The 25,881-nt window shown below is 37.7% G+C and overlaps 1 protein-coding gene and 1 non-coding gene across 2 annotated transcripts in view; one reads left to right on the forward strand and one right to left on the reverse strand.

The window, feature by feature from the left end:
• Positions 1-1,085: 1,085 nt before the first annotated feature.
• LOC145996619 (U1 spliceosomal RNA) lies at positions 1,086-1,247 on the reverse strand. Its single transcript, XR_014442808.1, has one exon. It is a non-coding gene; the product is annotated as a U1 spliceosomal RNA (small nuclear RNA).
• Positions 1,248-1,952: 705 nt separating this feature from the next.
• Positions 1,953-25,881, forward strand: part of LOC145996149 (methylmalonyl-CoA mutase, mitochondrial-like) — a 35,002-nt gene continuing 11,073 nt past the window's right edge. The window contains exons 1-12 of the mRNA XM_083132490.1: positions 1,953-2,206; positions 3,844-4,016; positions 4,834-5,028; positions 5,970-6,153; positions 8,186-8,320; positions 10,036-10,233; positions 11,906-12,037; positions 13,797-13,973; positions 15,231-15,420; positions 18,223-18,332; positions 20,109-20,261; positions 24,782-24,877. Coding sequence (XP_082988616.1) covers positions 2,153-2,206; positions 3,844-4,016; positions 4,834-5,028; positions 5,970-6,153; positions 8,186-8,320; positions 10,036-10,233; positions 11,906-12,037; positions 13,797-13,973; positions 15,231-15,420; positions 18,223-18,332; positions 20,109-20,261; positions 24,782-24,877 — 1,797 coding nt within the window. The 5' untranslated portion in view covers positions 1,953-2,152. The remainder of the gene's footprint in view (positions 2,207-3,843; positions 4,017-4,833; positions 5,029-5,969; positions 6,154-8,185; positions 8,321-10,035; positions 10,234-11,905; positions 12,038-13,796; positions 13,974-15,230; positions 15,421-18,222; positions 18,333-20,108; positions 20,262-24,781; positions 24,878-25,881) is intronic.

The raw sequence follows: 25,881 nt of genomic DNA on the forward strand, positions 1-25,881 counted from the left end.
TCCAAAGCAACCAGGAAACAGGATTTTGTCAAAATAACTGTTCTGGACTATGATTGCATACCACTATAGGCCTATAAAGTTTGCTTGAATGTATGAGTCACTATTATTATTATTAGACGAATATGGGTGACTCAACGCAGTCAAGGGGATGGCCACCTCAAGGTCTTTTAAACAATTCTCAATACAGAATTATCTTTATAGTGCCTCCTTGATAGCGTAGTGGTAACGTCGTCGCCTTGTAATTAAGAGGTCCCGAGTTAAAACAGAAACTCCAACTCTTTCTACCTTACGTCCTTCTTAAAATAGTGATAATCATAAAATATGTAATTGTGCTATTGTTATTACTATACTCACACACGAAAATTACATAAATTGTAGTTTTTCATTTTCTCCTATTTTGAGTAAAAAACCGTATATATTTTCCTCATCTTGTGCATAAACAAGTGTTAACTTGGAATAATGGCATTGGTGATAGGGAAACACTATACTGCGTCACTAATTCTCTAGTTAAACTTTCTGGAAACAATGAACCCATGGATTCAAACGTTCCCGATGATGTAGACTATATCACTTTTAACATGTTAAATAAATACTTGCATGTTTCTCGTAACTTTCAGACTATTATTTTCCATCAATGGACGCAGTATGAAGTCCACGTTGTTTTTAAAACCAGTAAGAAAGAAACGCTACATTTCGAAAATAACTGTATTTCTTTAAAAATAAATAACTTTAGAATTATTTTGTGACTAGTGTTTTTTTCTTATTGGTAGAAATGGTTCAAATTTTACTTTAATAAAGTGAGGAATATGTGTTGGTACCAAAATGTTAACATTCTGCACCAACGTGTCCTACTATTTCTAGAAATTGATGTATAGAGAAGGGAAATATAGGGTGAATGAAATGTGGGCTAGTGATAGTCAACACAATATGGATCGCAAGGTGAATGCGATGAGTGAGTATTAATAACTGTACAGAGAAGACAATGTGCAATGTAACAAAATAATAAAGAATGAAGTTAGTACTGATCACAAAATATGTGAAATGAAAAACAATATTAAAAAATAATATATTTTCAATTTATTTATAAGGGACGGCGCGAACGCAGTCCCTACTACCAAAAATTACGCGCCCGAGATATCCACGTTTGGGATATTCGCGGGGGTCAGCCCAACCGAAGTGCAATGGAAGAGCCTCACCCCGGGGGAACCGCCTTGCTGATCACGGTAGCCCCTACGCCAGGTAAGTATGCTTGGCTCAACAAGCGCTTTTGCCTTACCATTTTGTCTAAATGAATCACTTGTGGGAGTTGCAACACATATAAATATTATTGTAAAAAGATATTAGAAACTTCACAAGTACTACGTCTACTTCATATAATTCATATTTATTCAATAAAATCTGCTGAAACCAGTTGTATACATTAAAATATTATAGTACATTGTGCAAAAATAACGTTATAATGTTTGAAATCTTGTGCTGCCATCTGTTGATAAATCTTTCATTATGCTTCCCTTCAACAATACGTTGAACTTTTATTATTTGCTATCTTTCGCTGTTAATACTGTTATTAATATTAGTCATTGTTAATAATTAAAATATAATTTGTTCGCAATTACAATAAAAAATCAAAACACACCTGACGTGCAGATGGCAGCACTATTAAGGCAGCAGCTCCCTTGACGGACATAGGGGTCTTCCTCTTCGCACAACAATATTGCTACCTTGTGTTCTGACGTCAGATGAGAAAAGCCTACGAGGTTAGGTTAGGTTCAATTAGCAAAAATACAATGAAAAATTATTATCTACGCTAAGATAACTAAGCATATCTAGCCTAATCTAATAACGTAGACAATTAGCCTAAAATTGAAAAGGGTTCTCCCGTGACATCAGAATAGAAGGTTGCTCAAGTGTTGTGCGATAAGTGAGACCCGGACATAGTCAAGTCTCGAACTTTCATTATCTGATCGATCTACTAAATTGGTCGATTTCCAAGAATCGAGAATCAGCTGGAAGAAAACTGATCTCGTCGGCCGCTGAAAATGACCTGCGGACATGACGATGCAATAGTGCAAGGATTGTTAGAATTTTAATTAGATATAGTTAAAGATATGCTACGTGCAGTTAACAGACAGGTTATTTCCCAAAAATCAACATGAGAAGCGTATGTTTAAATCAGCCTTTATCATTAATTAGGAACATTCGCGTGGTAAGTTGAAATAAAAGATAAAATTGAAAGGTAATTAAATACCTCAATTCGTTGCATCAATTCAAAGCCGACACCATCGTTAAATTCAAAACTATCTGTTTGTCTGTTGCATAATTTTCAATGAAAAAAACCCTGTGGTCGGGTGGTTAGCACATCGCGCTGCGACGCCAAGGGTCCCGGGTTCGAATCCTGGTCGGGCTTGGTTTTTTATGAATGTCCATTCATCAATTTCATCAATCATCCCCATCTTCGCAAATTAGCCAAGAGGCACAAAACGCGAAGTAAAATAAACTAAATCAAATCAAATCAATTAAAAAAATGGTCACATGAAAGCTGCGTCCGGCCAGAGTTCTGATTGTTTAATTCCGCATTAATCATGCTACACAGGGATTTCTTACATGATTCGATTTATATTGATGTCTATTAACACACACACTTCACAGTCGTAAGTAAATACTTACTGCGTCTTGTTTGGAGCACGTTTTTTTCCTTTCCATACACTCATATGTTTGCGAGCAGCCTTTTCGTTTACTGTCGTCTTGGATACAGACTGCTGCTTCCATCTACTGTACGTTCATCAGGTGCGAAGCGATATTATGTCCGTAATTTCATTTGTTTTTAGGTTAGGTGCATATGGTATTAGGCTCTTGCAGTGGCATGCCCAAGGAGGGTTGGTAGGAGTCATCCCCCCCTTTTGGCCCAGTATTCCCCCCAAAGAAGAATGTCATAAATAGGAAAAGAATTCCAAATGAGGGCTGACTACTTAGAAAAAACATACAGAAACTTTCAACTTACTTTAAAAGGTCATAACCGGGAATAGATCATAGACCAGCATTCTTAATCGATGCCAGTAGCTTATTTACAATGCATTCTATAAAGCTTGCATAATTTATCTAGAAATTTCAGCAAAAAATACAGGCTTGACCAGGACTCAATTCTGGGTCTCTGGCATCCAGTGTCATTTCTCTACCAACTGAGGTACCAAGCCTTCACCAGATTTTTCATATATATATATATATATATATATATATATATATATATATATAGTATATTTACATTTTACACAGTTAGTGTACTGAAATGCACAGTTATTCTATTTTGTTGTAAAGTTCACATACTTCGTTAAAGAAAAAGTTTAAAAGTTATGAGGAAATTTTAAGTCATAAAGTTCATGTTGTCACATAAAACTTGATTCCTGTATTTTAAACACAATGATTTCTGTATTGTGAACACAATTTTTTTTGGTCTAAGGCAGTTTTCACTTTGGTTATCCCGTTCGAATACAAAATAACTGAACTTTATTTCTGTTGTTAACAATAAAAATAACAAGTTTCTGCTTTTTTTGTAAATTGAAATAAATTGTCAATTTCCAGGGGAGGTCGTTGGACTGGATCGACCCCCCTTCCGATGTCCATGGTTAAAATGACCTGCATGTAATTTTCCAGAACAACTGTTACCCTTAAAGTTAGTGATATCTATGGTGCTGTTTAGAGAGTAAGGAGTTGATAAGGTGCTGAAGAGAGGGGATCATATGTCAACAAAGGTAATGGGGAATTTACGGAAAATGTGAGCATTGAATCTCAGTGACTCGGAGTGATCATTCTTGAGTGAACAATTCTTTCAACTTTTATTTTCAGATTGGATGGGCATGTATTCAGGTTCGGCACCTCCAGCAACAGCCACTACATCCAGAATGGGTGGAGCTTGCAAAGAAACAAATGCGAGGGAAGAGCCCGGAGGAGAGTCTCGTGTGGAATACGCCTGAAGATATACTTGTTAAGCCAATCTACACAAAGGAGGATACTGAAGGGTGTGTGAATTATTACAAATACTTAGCATGTCTGTTAATGCATATTTGAATATGCAGTATGCTATGATCTTTTTGATTTACACCTGAAATGCAAGGTGTTTTTAAAAATCTTGTCTGAATTAGTCCATCACTAAAGATTTTTAAATGGACATCTTTGCCCTGCAATGATATTCTATTTAAAAGAAATTATAAAACTGCTCTAGAATACTAGTAATTGGATGAATGCCAATGACACTTTGGGGCTAAATATCTATGTTATTTGTGGTGTCTGCATCTTAAGATAAACTTTGTTTCATTAACACTGAAATCTGTTGATTAAATTTTTAAAGTTGAAATTTTCAAAGGAGTATGGTTGTTGACCGGTCCCCGAAGTGCAATGACTTAGAAGGCACCCTGTATAAATTAGGGATGGCCACAAAGTCCAGAATTCAAATTATCTGTTATCCATTTTGGATGCAATATCTGGTTAATTTGGATATCTGGATTGGACAGTTATTTGGATAATCCAAATATCCAGATAGTAGAGATGTCCAGAAAATTTGGATATCCATTTTTGATATCCAGATAGTACAGACTTGATAAAGGGTTTGTAGAAAATCCGTTCAGTAAAATACGAACATGATGAATAAAGGAATATGCACATATTTGATTTGGATATCCAGACAATTTGGATATCTGGATAATCCATGTATATCCGGAAACCTGATATCTGAATAGACCTATCCAATATCAGAATTTGGCCATCCCTAGTATAAATGTGTTCTTTGAAGCTATTAAGTAATTGGTTGAAAGTAACAAAAGGTGGTCTACCTTCCAGGATAGACAATGAACTTCCAGGGAAGTATCCATTCACAAGAGGCCCTTATCCAACAATGTATGCCCAGCGACCGTGGACGATCCGCCAGTATGCAGGTTTCAGCACAGTGGAGGAGAGTAACAAATTCTACAAGCAGAACATAAAGACCGGAGTTCAGGGATTGAGTGTGGCGTTCGATCTACCTACGCACTGTGGGTATGTATGTTATGTTCATATCTTCATCCCCCCCCTCCCCAATGAGTACACATATAATATGTTCTAATTAAATCTAAATGCACCTAGTTGGAAATAACATTATACAGAGGAATTTATAAGGATGTAAGAATTAAGTTATGAATGTTAATTTTTACTATTGGTATTTGTAAAAGTTTTTTATATGTGCATCCCCATTATACCTTCAAACATCAAGTATGTATGTATTTTCTGTATTATGCCAGTATTTATGACACTTTATCTTTCATTTCACACAATGTTGAGTGTGAGTGGGTATATACAGATAGGATGGGTTAAAAATCAGTACTCTCTCACTATCAGATGAGGACATTGGTTTATCATACTGACAAATGTATCTATAAATAGCGTACTTTAGTATTATACAGACTACCTCATTTCAGACCATCTGCTTTCTGGGACAGCGAAAGAACATGTTGATAATAACTATTGGTACCAAATATAGCAATCTTAACCTCTATGTAAAATTATAATTGCTGTTGTGGAATGTTATTTTGGATGCTAGAACAGACGGTCTGAAATGAGGTACTCCATATAATACTAAAGTACCATAAATAACCTGTAATTTATGCAAAATTCTGTTATTTTGTTGTTATAAGTTTATAAATATATAATTCTACTCTTGGCATCGCCATGGAGGAATTTGTGAAAGCAATAGATTTGTAGTAAAACCACAGTTGTCGTAGGTTCAATTCCCACCACTGGCAAAATAAAGTTCACCAAAGATGAGAGAAGAGGTTCTCTCTCGAAACGTAGTGTTAGAATAAGTATAGTTTAAAACAATAGAAATGGATAAAATTTGCAATCAACGTTGCATGCTAAAATTTCACTGACCTCTCCCCTGACTTGAATTTGAACATTAGTCGTGGCCATATTGTATTCACTCTGTATTCTACTTCGTACAGCTATGATTCTGACAATCCAAGAGTCAGTGGGGATGTTGGGATGGCTGGTGTTGCAATAGACACTATTGAAGACATGAAGGTGTTATTCGATGAAATTCCTTTGGACAAAATGTCTGTCTCTATGACAATGAATGGTGCAGTCATTCCAGTTCTTGCCATGTTTATTGCTGCAGCCGAGGAACAGGTACGTGTGCATACACTGAAAAGATAAAATGTGTATTGGCAACAATGGAAACTACACATGATTAATAGACGAGACAATAGAAATTGTTGATAATGCATAATTTACATGCCATGTGAATGTTATTTCAGATTAATTCACCACTGTATTCTGACCAGACTATTCGATAAAAAAAACAATATGTATCTTAAGCTCTGTGTGTGTGTAGTGGTTTTTGAAATGTTGGCACTACACATCCTATAAGGTTCACACTGTAAGTCCATATTTGTATAATTTCTTGGTGCTTATAACTGACTCTGCTTGTGCAAGTTAAATAAGTTATACTTAATGCAAATGTCACACTGTCACACTGTGATTGTGTGGGCTAAGGTGCAAGCTTTGGGTTCTGGCCTACAAGACGCGCACAGGTTCGAGTCTATTGGGGAAAGCGTAACAACTTTTCTCCTGAGATTTCGGCCTGTGTATGTGACCGGTGGTCACCCATCATCATGAGTAAATTGGAGAGCTAGGAATGAGTAGCGTAACCCAGTCATGGAAACCTAGAACATCGACTGGAAGATCGTCGTGCTAACCACATGTCACCCCGTAACTAATTGGATGATCTCCCACTTCTGGTAGGAGTGAGAGGCCTTCCCAATGGCTTAGTGGTAACGTTGTCGCCTTATAATCAATGGATTCTGGGTTCGAGACATAGTGATTTGAATCCCATTTTAAACTGTAGATTCAGACCTGATTAGCCTCTGTGCATAAATTGGACTTAAAACACAAACTTAATTCTGGTAGGAGTGAGGTCGGCAGTCGGTACGTAGTAGATACTGCATTGGACAACTTTCGCTCGAAAATACTCTATTGGATCTCCCACTCTCGAATATATAGAATAACAAACATCATTTCAATGTGACAATAATCATACAAATATATAGTGGCCGCGGTGGCTCAGTCAGTAACGCATCTGACTACCATGCTAAGGGTCTCGGGTTCGATCCCTGGCCGGTACAAATACGAGAACTTTTCTAACATTGGGAGCGGCCCCGGCACCCACCCAGCATCGAATGGCATGGGTATTTTAAGGAAACCCTGGGGGCATGGGCGTCCGGAAGGGGGGGCCATGGCCCCCCCTGGAAAATGAAAGTCAACCAAAAAATATGTATTTCACACATATAATTTCATTTTAGCCACAATAATATGTTAATTATTGCATGAACACCATAAATTCAAATTTAAGCAATGTTTTTTAGGGAACAACACTATTTTTGGGAAAAATTTGCCTTCGTTTGCCCCCCTGGAAACAAAATATCTTCCTTGCCCCTCCCTGGAAAAAATCCTGCGGACGTCCATGCCTGGGGGGTAAAGGTGGTTAGGAGCATGATGCTGATCACATCACCCCCACTCACGACCGGATCAAGAAAGTGTGGGGCGTTACCCCCACACCCCCTATACACCTTCATGGCATGTGCTAAGCACATGGGAGCACTTTACTTATATATGTAAAAATTCGTTCTGGTTTCAGCCCATAATCATCTATTCATTTTCATATATTGCTATGTTTTGGCAACATAAACTAAATTACATTTTCACTTTAGTTTCAATTCCACTGCATCTTACACTTCACGATCCATATTTGAGAGCCCACTATTACGGCTATACATGAACTACCGGGCTTCAAGAGTATACTGATCATTTGCCTGTTCGGCGAAGAAATTGTCAATTCCGTAAGCCATCTACAGTCATCCATGTGAACTATTAGGTGATCGAGCAAAAAGGTCTCGATGCAGCACACTAGTCGTTAGGCACTGACCCTCATGGGCTGTTACGCTAATTATTATGTTACGTAATGCAAATAGCTTCATTGCTGCTGATGTGCCTAGAAAACGTTTTCATTATGTTAGAATTTAAAGTTAAACATGCTAATTGGTTGAGCACCTTAGTATAAATGCAAATTGAAAAATGCAATGGAAGTTTCAGATTGTTTTTTAGCTTAGAAAAACACAAGTATTTTATTGTACTCTGATGTTCATTTTTATATATTTTCCAGGGTGTGGAAAAAGAAAAGTTGTCGGGAACCATTCAGAATGACATATTGAAGGAATTCATGGTGAGAAACACGTACATATATCCACCAGAACCATCAATGAGAATTATTGGCGACATATTTAGTTATACAGCAAAAGTAAGTATCCCTCCTTCTATTTTAGAAAGAAAGATACATAAATTTTATGCGTTACTTTCTGTTTGGTGGTTTTTCATTTGTCTAAAACTGTAAATCCTTTTCTGAGACCATACCAACTCTCTGTGCGTGATTTCATCACACCAGCTTCATTCAATACAAATGCCTTTGCATTACTGCCATCAGTTTTTGGTACTGTGTGTGAAAAAATGTACTCACTGTAATTACTTGTAGAAGTGGGAATTCATGTATAAAGGAGAGTCAATTGTAAACCTTAATTTGTTTAGTTTTTTTTATGTAGTACAGGGTGTATCAGAAGTCCCTTATCACCCCTTGTAAAATCCGCAGTGATGTATTTTCACGGAAGTTGCCAGTAACTTTTCACCAAATGAAGTTACATGAAATCTGATTTCAGATTTGACATCCTGACGAAATTCTAGCCTAAGGTCATGTATCACATGACCCACCTATAATTTTAAATAAAAAAAGTTGAATTCAAGATGGTGGAACCAAGATGGCGGCCGTCCCTGTGACATACTCCAAAAGGTGTCCCCCTAGGCCTATTTTGTATCACTGCATGAAAATACATCACTGCGGATTTTACAAGGGGTGGTAAGGGATTTCTGATACACCCTGTATAGATGTAAGGTTCCACAAATGTATTGCCATTGAGCACAGACTCATTGCTGACTCTACATATGTTTTCAAGTCTTTTTCATCATAACACTAAATAACAAGAAACAAATCAGTCATTCTCAGTGTAGTTATTTGCCAAAACTGGCAGATGAGCTGTGTAGAAAAATATAATAAAACACAACATGCAATCTATTGCAGAACATTATGAATTTTGATGTTTATGTAAAAACAATGTTCCTTCTGTGATATTACTCTTTACTCTACATTTTAATGCTCCAGACGTACATCTTTTTCAAGATATGCAGCCAGCCTCCGTGCGGTAGTGGTTAGCACATCATGCTACAAAGCCAGGGGTCCCAGGTTCAAATCCCGGTCTTGGTATGGGTGTGTGTTGTTTGTGAGTGTCTCTTCATCACATCATCACTCATTCCCATCATCACGATTAGCCAAAAGTGGCAGAAAACCAAATCATTCAAGAGATGCATTAGTACATTTTAGGGATGGGACGATATGAAATTTTGGCCGATACCGATAAAGTACCGATATAAAATTTACCGATACCGATAACCGATATTCTACCGATCCGATATAAAATTAGAAATTGGTCCTGGAAGAACCTGAAAAGTTCATTGACCTCCTTAAAAATGTGTTTCAAAGTGACTGCAGTGCAAGAGAAATTGCATATTTAGACATTTACTTTTTAAAAAGTAGGGCATGGAGATTATCCATAAAAATTACAACAAAAATGGCATAATTTTGCACTAAACTATCAGATATTTATCGATATATCGGATTGATAAAATAATCGGTAATTTTACCGATAAACCGATACACCGATATGCCTATATCGGCCGATACCGATAGAGTACCGATTAATCGGTCCCATCCCTAGTACATTTAAACAATAATTAATGGCTTTACAATTATCGTAGAGCTTTTTGTAATCAGTTAAAAAAAAATAATGTTAAGATCAAAACATCAAGACTGTAGCAAAGATGTACCACAAAAGGAACATTGTTTTTTTTTGTGCAGATCGATGTAACAGATTTACATTATACGCAGACTTTTCTTCCTTTTCATAGAATATGCCTAGGTTTAATAGCATCAGCATTTCTGGCTACCACATGCAAGAGGCTGGTGCAACTTCTAGTCTGGAAATGGCTTTTACGATAGCAGATGGTTTGGAATATTGTAGAACAGGATTGAAAGCTGGAATGACAATCGACCAATTTGCCCCAAGGCTATCTTTTTTCTGGGCGATAGGAATGAATTTCTACATGGTAAGTAATGCTAGTTATTATTCCGTTAAACATAATTTTATATATTTTTCTTTGGTTACCCTGTATATTTATGAAACTTTGGAATCTGCTTTTATCATCTTGTGTCTCTCACTCACTGTAGTGTAGTTCGACGTTTGTTTGGAGTCCACTTTATGCACAGGTAGCCTAATCGGGTATCTTGCTACAGTTTAGTTACCACTACATCATTGGGGAGGCCACTGTGTAGCATACTGTAATGTATCTGAATGTAAATATAATGTAAACAGAGCATCATCATGATTCTTGAATGCTGGATTCTGTCTCATTGTGTATTTTTAAGTTCCCAAACATCAGTTTTCTTTTAATATATTTTTCTAACAATGTATGCAGTATATCATGTTTGACACAGAAGGTTTTTGTCAATTGGGTGCATAGATAACTGTAAATGGCCCTACAGTTTATGTACATGTTTGAAAGGCTAATTGGTACTGGACCTACAGTTCGAAGCAGGATTTGAACCATTATGTGCCTTTGTAGCTAATCAGTGGTGATTTATTCATTCTAGTTTTTTTTACTTTTAACCACTGTTATTTTTTAAAAAAGATTTACCTACGTTTTGGAGGCTGAATCTGCCTCCGTCTTCAGGGTAGCATGTAGTCCGTTAGGTCACATAAATGGTTGCCTAGGAGGATTACTCTTGGTGGCCTAGGCTTCACCGCGTCTGTCGGTCACAAGGACCTCTATATACAAAAAATTGCCAGGTAAGATTATGAGTGGCCCAGGCTCCACTTTGTCAGATCACCACGTCAAGGTCACGATCAAGGCTTCGTGTGGCACCGTTAGGTTTCCACCTTGATCTCTGGGGACTGGACCGCCCCGGATTGCATGTTGTGACATAACAGACTACACACTACCCTGAAGACGGCAGATTCAGCCTCCGAAACGTAGGTAAATCTCTTTTAAAAAATAACAGTGGTTAAAAGTACAAAAAAACTAGAATTATGTGCCTGTACGGGGAATCAAACCTGGGAACTTTTCATTACAGTGCAACATTATCACTACGCCATCGGGGAGACACTACGACCTACAGTTTAGAGTGGAAGTGGAACCACTGCAATGTTCACCATTGGGACTCGCACCCGAGTTCTCGTGATTACTAGCCAACAGTATTAATCTCCTTGGTGCAACACCACGGGTCTGAATCCTGGCCTGAGCATGGGTGTCCTTTGTGAGTGTCCCTTCATCAATTTCATCAGATCACTCATCCTCATCTTCACAATTAGCCAAAAGTGGCAAAAAAGCGAAGTAAAATAAACAAAATCAATCTATCAATCAATCCAGGGCCTACCAAGGGGCATTTTCATTGGGTGACACAACATTAGCACATAGTCCCATCACCAATGTTTTCTTGCTTTCAAGAACGAAGCTTACCACCTCTTCTTTTCAAGTAGCTCCCAAATTGTCATCAAGCTTCTGGGTGAACAGTTAAAACTTTGTGGCTCTCACCTGGAATCGAACCTAGGACCACATGCACCAAAGCAAGAACACTATCCACCACATTGGGTGTGAAGCACGATACTGTCAATGAACAGAGGAGGAGGGAGATTTACTCTATGTAAATAATAGGTTCTAATTTGGTAGAGCAACCTGTTTTTAAAAAAAACACTTGTTTTTTTTTTGTTTCCTAATGCAGGAGATAGCAAAAATGAGGGCAGCCCGTCGTCTGTGGGCAACTTTGATAAATGAGATGTTCCAACCGAAAGATCCAAGGTCCATGATGCTGCGGACTCATTCACAGACGTCGGGATGGTCCTTAACAGAACAGGTAATACAATCGTTGCTTGACTCATCTCCTTTATAAATACAAAGTAAAGAGTGTATAAGAAGTTTTCAAATTTTATTTTGAATCATGTAAAAAATCCTCTCACCTTATCATCCAGAGAAGATGCAAGGTTGGAAACACAGATGCCAGAGTTACTTCTCCACCACGTTACAAATTTTCAAGTTAACAATTTGTGTTGTAAAGTAACTCTTGATAACATTACTTCTATTGCAAAAAATAACTAAGAAAAGTAACTGTTACTTGTAATTGTGCTCAGCTAGTTTAGTCTAACTGTGTTATCAATAACTAGATACTTCCAAACACTGATGCATATATATGTATATACCGTATTTGCTGGCGTATTACATATTTTTTGTACACATTTTTGAGGAAAAGGCTTTAGCATTGATTCTATAATTAATTTGCTGCATTTCAATTATAAAGTAATATTTAACCTTTTGGAACCCAAGGCCATTTTCATATGTCACCCCCTTGGTGCCCAAGCCGATTTTGAGCAAAATGCAGAGTTTCGATTAAATGAGTGTAGATCGGAGACTAATTGCTCTAGAGAGATAAGTGATATACTGTTGTACCCTTTTCCTGCATTTCCCCCTCCATTTTCATGAAGACAAAAAAAAATGCAAAAAAACATTTCTGTTAAATACATGTGTTAGGAACAATATTAAAAAAAATCGAAATTCTAGCCAAAAATAGAAAAGTTATAACGTAAAAACTACGACCTTGACACAGCATCTCGATCGAGATGCTTGGGACCGTGAGGGTTACATTTGGGTATCTCAATCGAGATGCTTGGGACACAAAAGGTTAAGTCTACTTTCAACAATAACTTACCTAATCTAACTAGGAAAGAATACATTTTAATCTTCTTCGTCACACACCACAAGAAGGCAAGAAATAAATAGTCTAACTCAGAACTGAGAAAATTTCCAGGTATGTAGGTAATAAAAAACTGAATATCTGCGAATAAAACACACAGTGTTTTTCATATTATTAAATAAAAGGGGGAACCCCCGAATATGCCCAGCCTCCACCTGCATACATTCAGGGGTATGCGCTTATGCCCTAGTGCCTGAATTTTTAAAACCAGGTCGTTATTTTTAAAGGAAAAAGGTGTGTTCTATATGCCGGCAAATATGGTGTGTGTGGGGGTGGGGGGATTGGGGTGTAGGATAATAACAATTATTAGACAAAAATTGCCAACAGTTTCTTGTTTCCTGTTTAAAAACTGTATAAAGTATTCTCATAGAAGCAAGAACTTGTTTAAGTATAATCTGGGCTGAGCCGATACCACTGCGTATCGATTGACATTTTTGCAATGATACCATTGTTTTCGAGTCTAGAAGCACAGCCAAGAGGAACATTTGTTCCTTTTCAAAGAAATGTGTTATGATTAGTTAGTATGACGCGATAACTGGAATTATATAAGAATCGGTATCGGCATCAGTATTGATGGGAATCCGTGAGAGTATCTGTATCGGCTCAGTCCTATTGATAATACAATAACTTGCTAAAATATATACTTCATGCCTGAAGCAATATCCAATATGGTGTCATAAATTAAGTGGTTTACTATTAAGATCTATATTGCACATTTTTTTGTGAAAATTCGCCTATGGAATTAAATGATAGACTTTAGAACTATTTTCCCATACATAAAACTTATTTACTGCATACATTGAAAAGTCTGCTTAATATCAAGATTTTGTGCATAAAGCAAGTGTCTTCTGTTTTCAATTTTCAGGGTCCGTACAACAATATAATTCGAACAACAATAGAAGCAATGGCAGCTGTGTTTGGAGGGACGCAATCTCTACATACAAACTCCTTTGACGAAGCCCTAGCCCTACCCACCGAGTTCTCTGCTAGGATCGCAAGGAATACCCAGATAATCATACAGGAAGAGACAGGTATTCCCAAAGTATGTACAGCCCTATTATTTCAGTGTTTTCTCCCTATAAGCCATTTGCATTTACATGCATTTTAAATTGAAAAAAAATATATGCGTGATATACTTTCCGTTTTGGCTTGCCTCAGTGGCATTTTTAGCGATAGGGTTTTGAAAAGCTTTGTATTAAACTAAGAATTCCATGCTGATTATGGTGTGCATTGGCTAAGTATAGGTTTAAAGTTTAAAACCATATTTCAAAGGAAACATAATGTTTGTTATCTCTGTACAACCCAGTAAGGTTAGGTAAGTAAAGCAAAGTTTCCAGTGAATATTGCACCATTCCATGAAGGTGCACCAACCACCTTGGTGGAGTGGTTAGAAAGCATGCTACGACACCAGGGGTTCCAGGTTCAAATCTGGGCATGGGCATTCTTTGCGAGTGTCCCTTCATCAATTTCATAAAACCATAACATATCCTCATCTCAACAATTAGCCAAAAGTGGCAGGAAAGCAATGCTAATTAACAAAACTCAAATCAAACCAAACCACATAGAGGGTATGTGGTGGTAGGGTTCCACACATTCTCGACGTTGCTATTTTTGGAGGTGATGTGATCATCATCATGCTCCAGCCATCTATTTGAGGCTGGGTGATCTGCATAGCTACTTTATACAGTGACAAGGCTAGAAAATTCTGACCTTAGATCAGCCTCCCATGTGGCACTCAGATGCCCCACAACTAACTCGTACAACCCATTGCACTATACATATTGCTAGTTCAGTTTTCAGAATGATCAATTTATCATTAGATCATTTTTTTGCAAGAGCTTAACATGTAATTGCTACTAAAGAATTGAGATTTTTTTTTTTTTTTTTACAATTTAAACATCAACATACTTCGCCATTGAAGTATCCTTAACTACCAAATTGCAATGTCCAACATTTAGTCTTGCCGACCTCTATGGCAAGAGTGGTTAGCACGTGTGCTATGACACCAGGGGTTCCAGATTCGAATCGCAGTCTGGACATAGGCGTTCTTTGTGAGTGTTCCTTCATCAATTTCATCATACCATAACTCATCATCATCTTCGCAATTAGCCAAAAGTGACAGAACAATGAAAAATAAAGCAGTCAACCCAAAAAATGTTTATTCTCTATTAATTGATAAAGGCATTTGATAAGATGTGATTATGTGATTGACAAATAGTTATATAAACATCTCTTTCTTTATATCTGAGTTTATATTAAATTAGTAAGGAAATAGCTTTCATTTAACTATTTCTTGTAGATAATTGACCCTTGGGCAGGGTCATATATGATGGAAACTCTGACAGATGAACTCTACAAGAAAGGGCGAGCAATTGTTGATGAAGTTGAACAGATGGGAGGAATGGCGAAATGTGTGGCTTCAGGGTATCCGAAGCTGAAAATTGAAGAATGCGCTGCTCAGAAGCAGGCCTTCATTGACAGTGGAAAAGGTAATAAGAACTAAGGCTGAGCAGATAATGATGCTGATGTATCGGTTGGAATTTGTTTACTTATACCTGCCGATAGTTTTATGGCATTTTGGTCTTTCTCGGGTTCCGCAAACATGCCGTGCCACACTCGTGTGGAGTATAATTATGCAAAATTCAAAGTTTCATTTAATTTTGCACAAGTTTTGTGTGAAAAAATAAATTTTATGATAACATATAATGTAATTTAATATTCTGATGTAATTCTCAAATACTTTAAAGCAAACATCTTGCTAAGTTGATGCATGTAATCAGAGTGGAATATTTACAGACTAATACTATCTATATTTTGAACAATTATTAATTATTACAATTTTCAAACATCAATATCGATATCAGTAGGAATAGGTGAAAGTATAAGTGTCGGTAGGAATTGGTGAGAGTATCAGTGTTGGTAGGAATGGGTGAGTGTATCTGCATTGGTAGGAATCTGTGAGAGTATCTGTATCGGTAGGAATCAGTGAGAGTATCAGTGAGAGTATCAGTGTTGGTAGGAATCAGTGAGAGTATAAGTTTCGGTTGGAATCGGTGAGAGTCTCAGTGTCGGTAGGAATTGGTGAGAGTATAAGTGTTGGTAGGAATAGGTGAGAGTATCAGTGTTGGTAGGAATCGGTGAGAGTATAAGTTTCGGTAGGAATCGGTGAGAGTATAAGTTTTGGTTGGAATCGGTGAGAGTATCAGTGTCAGTAGGAATTGGTGACAGTATAAGTGTTGGTAGGAATTGATGAGAGTATAAGTGTTGGTAGGAATTGGTGAGAGTATCAGTATTGGTAGGAATCGGTGAGAGTATAAGTTTCGGTTGGAATCGGTGAGAGTATAAGTGTTGGTAGGAATTGGTGAGAGTATAAGTGTTGGTAGGATTTGGTGAGAGTATCAGTATTGGTAGGAATTGGTGAGAGTATCAGTATTGGTAGGAATCGGTGAGAGTATAAGTTTCGGTTGGAATCGGTGAGAGTATAAGTGTTGGTAGGAATTGGTGAGAGTATAAGTGTTGGTAGGAATTGGTGAGAGTATCAGTATTGGTAGGAATCGGTGAGAGTATCAGTATTGGTAGGAATCGGTGAGAGTATAAGTTTCGGTTGGAATCGGTGAGAGTATAAGTGTTGGTAGGAATTGGTGAGAGTATAAGTGTTGGTAGGAATCGGTGAGAGTAACAGTATTGGTAGGAATCGATGAGAGTATAAGTTTCGGTTGGAATTGGTGAGAGTATCAGTGTCGGTAGGAATTGGTGAGAGTATAAGTGTTGGTAGGAATTGATGAGAGTATAAGTGTTGGTAGGAATTGGTGAGAGTATCAGTATTGGTAGGAATCGGTGAGAGTATCAGTATTGGTAGGAATCGGTGAGAGTATAAGTTTCGGTTGGAATCGGTGAGAGTATAAGTGTTGGTAGGAATTGGTGAGAGTATAAGTGTTGGTAGGATTTGGTGAGAGTATCAGTATTGGTAGGAATTGGTGAGAGTATCAGTATTGGTAGGAATCGGTGAGAGTATAAGTTTCGGTTGGAATCGGTGAGAGTATAAGTGTTGGTAGGAATTGGTGAGAGTATAAGTGTTGGTAGGAATTGGTGAGAGTATCAGTATTGGTAGGAATCGGTGAGAGTATCAGTATTGGTAGGAATCGGTGAGAGTATAAGTTTCGGTTGGAATCGGTGAGAGTATAAGTGTTGGTAGGAATTGGTGAGAGTATAAGTGTTGGTAGGAATCGGTGAGAGTAACAGTATTGGTAGGAATCGGTGAGAGTATAAGTTTCGGTTGGAATCGGTGAGAGTATCAGTGTCGGTAGGAATTGGTGAGAGTATAAGTGTTGGTAGGAATTGGTGAGAGTATCAGTATTGGTAGGAATCGGTGAGAGTATCAGTGTCGGTAGGAATTGATGAGAGTATAAGTGTTGGTAGGAATTGGTGAGAGTATCAGTATTGGTAGGAATCGGTGAGAGTATCAGTGTCGGTAGGAATTGATGAGAGTATAAGTGTTGGTAGGAATCGGTGAGAGTATCAGTATTGGTAGGAATTGGTGAGAGTATAAGTTTCGGTTGGAATCGGTGAGAGTATAAGTGTTGGTAGGAATTGATGAGAGTATAAGTGTTGGTAGGAATCGGTGAGAGTATCAGTATTGGTAGGAATTGGTGAGAGTATCAGTGTTGGTAGGAATTGGTGAGAGTATAAGTGTTGGTAGGAATCGGTGAGAGTATCAGTATTGGTAGGAATTGGTGAGAGTATCAGCATTGGTAGGAATCGGTGAGAGTATCAGCATTGTTATCAGCTCAGTTCTAGGGAGAACAACAATCAGTATGTAATTTCCACAGGACACGAGAAAGATTGTAATGAAAAATAAATCACACATTTAATCTTATTGTGGCATGTTCCTTAAGATCTTATACTTGCAAACAAAGACAGATTCGGCAGGTTATGTTACATATTTCCAAGTTGCAAATTAAATTGATTTTTCTTATTAATTTCCAAGGAGCACTTCCTCCAATGAATAAAGGTTACAGTGTCAATGTTTTGTAATTTTTTTTAACAAATTTTACACCATAGGGAAATTTCTATATTGAATGACCTGTGTAGTAGCTACAAACAGATTCCATTCTTAAAGCTTTTTTTTTTGTTACACTTTTTATGCTCCCTCTGGTTTTTAATTACTTTTCTTGGCAGAATTTCTGTCTGCATGTTTGGAAGTTCTTTTTAATTGCTATTACATATATTGCACCTTCAATATCAATTACATTGTAGAACCACCAAAACTTAATGTAAAACGTTCTTTTCAGAGGTGATTGTTGGTGTAAACAAGTATAAACTTGAAAAAGAAGATCCTCTGGAAGTTCGGATCATAGACAACAATGAAGTGAGAAACTCGCAGATTGAGAAAATCAAAAAGGTCTGTACTTGTCATATGTTTATGGGATATTTGGTGCTTATTACCAAATTTACACATGTATAACGTGCACTTTTGTTTTTCCAAAATATTTACCTCCACCTCGCATTACATTTTCATCAAATCGATTAATCATTTTACAAGGTCAAGAATGTCGAGAAAAAGTCAGGAAATCAACAGGTAGGTCAAGAAAGTCAAGAAATTATGCTTGTGGTCAAGAATTTTTGCTATTTTTTTTTACAGTAATAGTGAATTTATCTTGTTATACAGGGTGTGTCATAAGTAATAGCACAAACTGACACAGGTGAAAGTACACGATAATAGAAGCAAAAAAGTCTCGGTAAACATGGGTCTGCAAACTAGCCATTTTCGAGATAATCGCGAATGTGTGATTACAAGCTGCCACAGACTTCATTGTTTGTAAACGTCGTCCTAGTTGGTAAAATGCTAATAATGTGTGCGAGTGTGTGGTTAGAAGCCGTCAGTGATTGCATTTTGTAAACACTGAGTGCTTTACTCCTTGTGCGTTCCGAGGTTTGCTCTTTGTTTACAAAACAGAACATTTCCGAGAGGTGTCGTAGTCAAACGGAACATTTCCGAGAGGTGGCGTAGTAATCAAACAGAACATTTCTGAGAGGTGGCGTTGCAATCAAACAGAACATTCGCACACATTATTAGCATTTTACCAACTAGGACGACGTTTACAAACAATGTAATTTAATGTAGGGGCCAATTAAATAAATGTTAAAAAATGGGGGAAGTCAAGAAAAAGTCAAGAATTTTGGATTTGTTATCTTGGTAGACACCATGGGGGGGTCGAACAGGTTGGTGGACCCCTCCTGGAAATTGACATCGTTCATTTAAAGATACAAGAAAGCCAAAGTTTGTTACTCTTATTGTTAAGAATAGAAATAAAGTTAATTTAATCAGTATTTGAAGAGAATAATCTAACTAAAAATGCATTGGATCGAAAACAATGATTGAAAAGTAGAGGAACAAGGTTATATTCAACTATTTTATCTAAAGAACAAATGGTTCCACAGTTTTCAAAATAATTACAGTTGTAGAAAGGTCACACAACAAACTTTATGAAAAAAATATCCCCTAACATTAAAAGCTTTTTCTTGAACGAGACGTGCAAAAGTCAATATGAAGATGCATTTCAGATACTAACTGCATAAAATGCAAAAGAAATAATGGAAAATAGTTGTGCTGGTATTCATTCGTTTGGTAGATCGAGTTTCCCTATTTATATATGATGATTATTATTATTTCAAATAAAATGTATTTTTGTTAGTTTATATTTATTAATGTATAATAACGTTTATAACCATGGTAATAATTGCTACATATTATTTTTCTACTATTCAACTTTTTATCATTTGCCCAACCCCCCCCCCCCCCCCTGCAAAAATTTCTGGCAACACCCATGGTAGACACCCTGTTTTAACACATTCGATCAATGGTAACACTGTTAAGCCTTGTTTCCATGTTAATAAAACATTAAAATGCTGACGAAGGCAAACTTTTATAGTTTAAAAATACACATAGAAACGTAACGTTTCCACCCTCTAACAGTTTTGTTATGAAGTTTCATCTGAAGACGACCCTGTTAGAGGATGGAAACGTTACGTTTATATGTATATTTTTTATACTATAAAAGTTTGCCATGGTCAGCATTTTAATGTTTTATTAACATTCGATCAGTTAATAGAATTTAAAAATAGGTCAGTTAATTGAACACATCGACAGTGCTAATAAAAATATTCTATATTGCAGGTAAGGGAAGCACGTGATAACAAGGCTGTGCAAGAGGCGCTCAATGCCATTGTGGAGTGTGCTAGGAGTGGTCAAGGCAACTTACTGGAGTTAGCAGTGCCCGCCGCACGGGCTCGCTGCACAGTAGGGGAAATCACTGCATCAATGGAGAAGGTGGGCAAACTTCGGATTAAGCCTTAATCTAAGTTGAAGAATTAACTTCGATTTAAAATACTTGCTTTTGGATTTCATGTTTATTAATCATTGCTTATGTAAAAACTAGGGGTGTGCGGGATCCCGAGAAGTCAGGATCGGGAAAAAAATTTCCCATCCCGATCCCAACTTTGGAAAGTGAATTCCCGACAGTCAGGATATACCGAGTGGTCATTTTAAAAAGTCGTTAATTCTCGCCATTTTCTGCAGTGTAAATGTCTGGAACTTATCGGAAATAGTTAGTTTTTGTACCAGAAATGCAAAAACAATCACTTAAAGTGAAAATGACACGTAGAATTCGAGATTTCCATAGCTTCGGGAAATTTTAAACATTTCCCTTCCTGAAAATTTCCAGACTTTCTCGGGAAATTGCAAATTTTTCCCATCCCGAATGTCGGGATTTAAAAAATTTCCCATCCCGTCCCGTCCCAAAAATTTCTGTCCCGCACACCCCTAGTAAAAACTATCAACACTTTGTTTCTTATTTGAGTGGAGATACTGTATTCTAAACGTACATGAGAGAGTCAAAAAGTTCTGTGACATTTGGTCTGAAAGATATATTTTGATGAATGTGGTCAGCAATACTGCTCGAAGTTTCCTTGAAAAGGTGGAGTAACGAATGCGCTGTGTCTGTTAGGGATTGGACGTTATCAGTGGTGAAAATGCCATGTCAGATGGAAGTGTGCACAGTGACTCGCTTTCTGTGGGCAAGAAGGTGTAACCCTACTGAGATTCAACGCCAATTGCATGAAGTGTTGAAGTGTATGTTGATAAAGAAATTTCATCTAACGCGATCGCCGCAAAATGGTGTGCATTGTTCGAGATTAGGCGTTGGGATATTGAGGATGACTACCAGTAACTGTCAACTGCAACAATAGGGACAATGTTGAACTTGTTAATGAACTTATTCGTAGTCTAGACCTCATGGCCTGCGATTTTCATGTCTTTGGCCCTATGAAAGAAGAACTTGCAAAAGTGGTGATATCCTTCTGATGAGCAGGGAATGGATTTATATGTAGTAAAAATGTGCTGAAATATGTATGAGTAAATACATATTTACTTATTTTCATCAAAATATGGAGTTAAATATGGACTTAAAATTGTAAAAAATTACCTTTTTAGTAATATATGACAGTACGCTTACATTGACATAAACAACACATAATGTGTGTTCATTTTCTGTTTCGAAAACAAAGATAACAAAATTTTGTTGTGTAAGTGTTCAAACGTGAATTTTATTTTGTCTTTTAAGATGGATTTATATTGACTCAAACTGCGTTCAATATAGCAAGAAATAATGGGAGTGTATTTAAAACTTTTCTGTAATTCACAAGAAATTCACCCTATTATTTCGGTCACACAAGGACATGTAGTTATTGCACGAATATGGAGTATGTTGAGGAAATGTTCTGAAATATGGAAATAATATGTAAACATAACTAAAATATGTAAAATATGAATCAAAACCTAATATATGTATGTACAAATATGGAAAATATGTGTCTATGTGCCATGATGCACAAAGATAATACAAAATATAACTGATTTCAGCTTCGTACATAAATATATATTTACATATAAATCCTTTCCCTGCTGATGAGGAAGTTAAAACTGCGACTTAAGAATGCTTATCGAAAGTTGGATGGGATTTCTTCAAACAAGTTATGGAGAAACTCATGTTACGCTATGACAACTGTTTGAACAGACGTGATGATTATGTAGGAAAGTAGTTTTGATAGATACAATAATTGTTGTCCATATTCCATATGCTATTTCTTTCATGCCAGTGCAACTAACCTTTCTGACTTACCCTAGTATTTCTCATGTATCAACAATATGCACTTTATGAATAATGCAGCACATATTTCTTCATGTGGCATTTTTGTAGATTCTGTAACATACTCAGATGCCAGAAAAATATTGGTTGGTATGGGTGATTAAATTTCAACAAATCCTTTTCTATACTGATACATCAGTAAAATTCGCTTGTTTTATTTATTCGTGATACTTTTTTTTTTCTGACATGCCATCTTCTGAGTGGCATTGTCCTTCTCATATGACGTTTCAAATAATCTCTGCCTGTCGTCTTAGTGTTTGTTGAACAGTGCATCATACACAAAAGAATTTACGTATGTTGCACATAGACTATCCTTGGGAGACCTGAGAAGTATAATTTTATTATTATTATTATTATTATTATTTTGTCAGCTCCTGGTGTCATGTTGGTTTTTGTATTGGGTTGATGCAGAAGTTCATAGCGCTTTTTTCACCATGGCAAAAGTATTTTTATTTGATACTAATTTGAGATGAACAAAAGACATAAATTAACCAGTAATATATTTTCCTTCAATGTCTATGACTGTCTACCAACACTGGGGCAGTTTTTCAATTCATCGCCTGAAGAAATCAGCTGATTCGGAGTTAAAAGTGTCGTCAAGCCAAGTTTGAAGAGCATTTTCGTCACCACCAAAGGAGCTTCCGTGAAGATTGATGGATTGAGAGCTGAAAAGTTAGCAATCCGAGGGCGCAAGATCGGGGGAGTAAGGAGGATGTGGAATAACTACCCAACCAAGCTCCTGGATAGCAGCTTTTGTCATGTCAGCGGAGTGTGGGTGTGCATTATCGTGATGCAGCACTTGATGCTGTCTTCCTGGCCTACTCGCCGATTTGGTTGTTTTCATTTAAAGCGTGCGGTATCCTGAACCTTACCCATGGAATGCAAATGTCGCACGATGGTTGAATGGTCACAGTTCATCACATTTGCTAATTCTCGAGTCGATTGATGTGGATCCTCATGGATTAAAGCATTTAAACTGTCTTCATTAAAGCACGATAGTCTCCCTGAACATGGAGAAACGCTTGAGTCAAAAATGCCCTCTTTTTAATGACAAAACCATTTTCTTGCCCTGCTTTCCCTGTCGGCATTCTCCCCGTACAAGGGACAAATGTTTCGAGCCACCTCCGCTGCCTTTGTCCCTATGTTAAACTCAGACAGAAGAATATGTCGGAAATGTTTTTTTCTCCCACTGGAAACATATTGTTCTTTATCCCATAAATAACATAGTCTCTCTTCAAATCTATAAAATGCAATGCGTATTCACAAGCACAACAATGCCACTCCAATTGATGAACATTAAACGATGTTAAACACCGCAGTGTTGCCATACCAAACACAAACCCTACGAACTGATGCATCAACCCAATAGTTTCATTTCGCTTGTTGTATTTTACTTAATGTTTATTTTGTGAAGAGTACTGTATTTTTTTCCCTTAATTTTACTACAACCTTCCTTCCCACTACTCTTTTTCTGTTGCAAAAGTTAAAGGTCACACGATGAAAGAACTGACCTGGAATTCTATTTTTTCTTTTTGCATCAGAAGGCTGGGAGGGTCATGTGAACCCTTGAACCAGTCAGGTTGGTGCAGTTGCCATGGTGACAGGAAATTCTTGTGGCATTGCCAAACTTATGCCTCAGAGCAATAGTTTAGGGTCCAAGGTGTGGCTCAGTCTAATGGGTCTCCAATTCACTGCCCCCCCCCCCCCCCGAACTGGGAGCGAAGGGTGCATGTTGACATTAGGTGTTATTTACTGAGCTAAAATGAGGCATGTGGCAACGTTTGCACTTGGAAACTCTGTAGGTGAAAAGTATAGGCCAGTACTCTTACTTATTGTGCGAGCTTTAATATTTGGCAAAAGCATTTGAAGTGAATTATATTTCCCCACCTTTTCTTCTTGTGTTTTTAAGTCCATGTTACGCTAATAGGGCCTGGACCTACAGTATAAGGGGGAACCGAACCAATATGTGCCTCCACATCGAACCCAGGAACCATTGATTACAAGGAAACAATGTCACCGTTTTCTTATTCAGCTGTCCATAACAATATTCCAGCGATTTTGGTCTTATTGATTGGGATTGATGTACCACACACAGGGTGGCACGGAGCCGACCGACACATTTCAAATATGAATACTGCACCAGAATGATAGCTTCTCGTGGTTGGTAGGAAGGAGAATGGTAGAGTCAGTTGCAATGAAGCGTTATAAAATAGTTACTACAAGATGATGTCTGTGACAGGAGTGCTGTGTCTTTAGATGACAGTTCAATGTTGGTAGACATGGACATGCACTGCCTCAGAATACCATATTGGCTTGGGTGAAGAAATGTGCCACGATTTTTAAAAACTAAAACAAGCCATTGTTGACGAAGCTGTGACCATTGATGAAGACCTATGGAGGCACGTGTACAGCAACTTCCAAACACACTTGCAACAGCATTGATGTAAACGGGAGGCCATCTGTCTGATGTAATTTAAAAAAAAAGAAACTTATAATCTGTAATAAATAGCATACTTGGACGTTTAATTTATTTTCCAGTTTCCATGTATTATCCATGACCATTTAAAATGTGTCAGTCGGCTCTGCGTCACCCTGTATTTGGCCATGTAATTGCTAATAACAATTTCATTTTTATTTACTCAAGGCGTTTGGAAGGCATACGGCTTCAGATAAAATGGTGTCTGGAGCTTATCAGAAGGCCTATGCGAAACAGGATGAATTGGATGCTGTGATACGGAAGGTAAGAACACACATGAAGCCCTTTTAGCCCTTCGGGCCTGCTGTATTGCTTTGTTTAAGGATAGAACTATTTTATGGTGACAAGATGTCTTGTAATAGCTCGGACAGTCCCTTTTTTGAGTCTGTTTTGATTTTCTTAAAGAAACACAAAATAGGATGCCAAAATGCCCTTTTTTGGTGCCAATAACTTATTGTCATAGAATTAGTGCAACAGTACACCTTCTCTACTATTACTATGAACTATGGCATACACTGGTGTCCAAAATTAAGGTGACAAAGGGAAAAGTGGGAAAAGTTGCAAATACGTGCATGAAAATGGACAACACTTTCGGGAAATATGCAACACGTCGCAACACTTCTATCGAAACACTCCAGGGAAGGATAGTGCGTGACATCATTGCACAATTGTGGAAAGGGAACAGCTGCGCCGCAGGTGAGCAATTTGCAGACGGCAGAAACCTCGTCAGTAGACAGCTGTAGGTGGGCAAACGAGCATGATGGCTCATCACCAACGTCTGGACGATGCAATGCGATGGCGAGCAATCGGTTGAATGGAAGCAGGGCAGTCACAGGCCGACGTGACAGGGTGGTTGAATGTGTCACGCCAAGTGGTCTCCAGAATGTGGAACCAGTTCCAGAGGACAGGAACCATAACAAGACGACCAGGGCAAAGGAAGCCACGACGGACAACACCAGCCGATGACAGTTATTTGACAATTACGGCCCGTCGCTATAGAAACAGGACTGCAACTCAGCTCTCCCTGGACCTGTATGCTGCGACTGGAGCCTCAATGTCGCGTCAAACTGTGTACAGACGACTCAATGCGGCAGGACTCTTTGCAAGACGACCAGTGGTGTTCATCCCCCTCACCCCCTATCACCGACGCGAGCGATACATGTGGTGTCGCAAACACGGACAATGGACCCAAGAACAGTGGTCATCTGTGCTCTTCACAGATGAATCGCGCTTCAGTCTCCACAGTGACTCGTGGCGAATGTGTGTAT

This window comes from Lepisma saccharinum, chromosome 12 (assembly GCF_977018435.1).
Source record: "Lepisma saccharinum chromosome 12, izLepSacc3.1, whole genome shotgun sequence".
Classification (NCBI taxonomy): Eukaryota; Metazoa; Arthropoda; class Insecta; order Zygentoma; family Lepismatidae; genus Lepisma; species Lepisma saccharinum.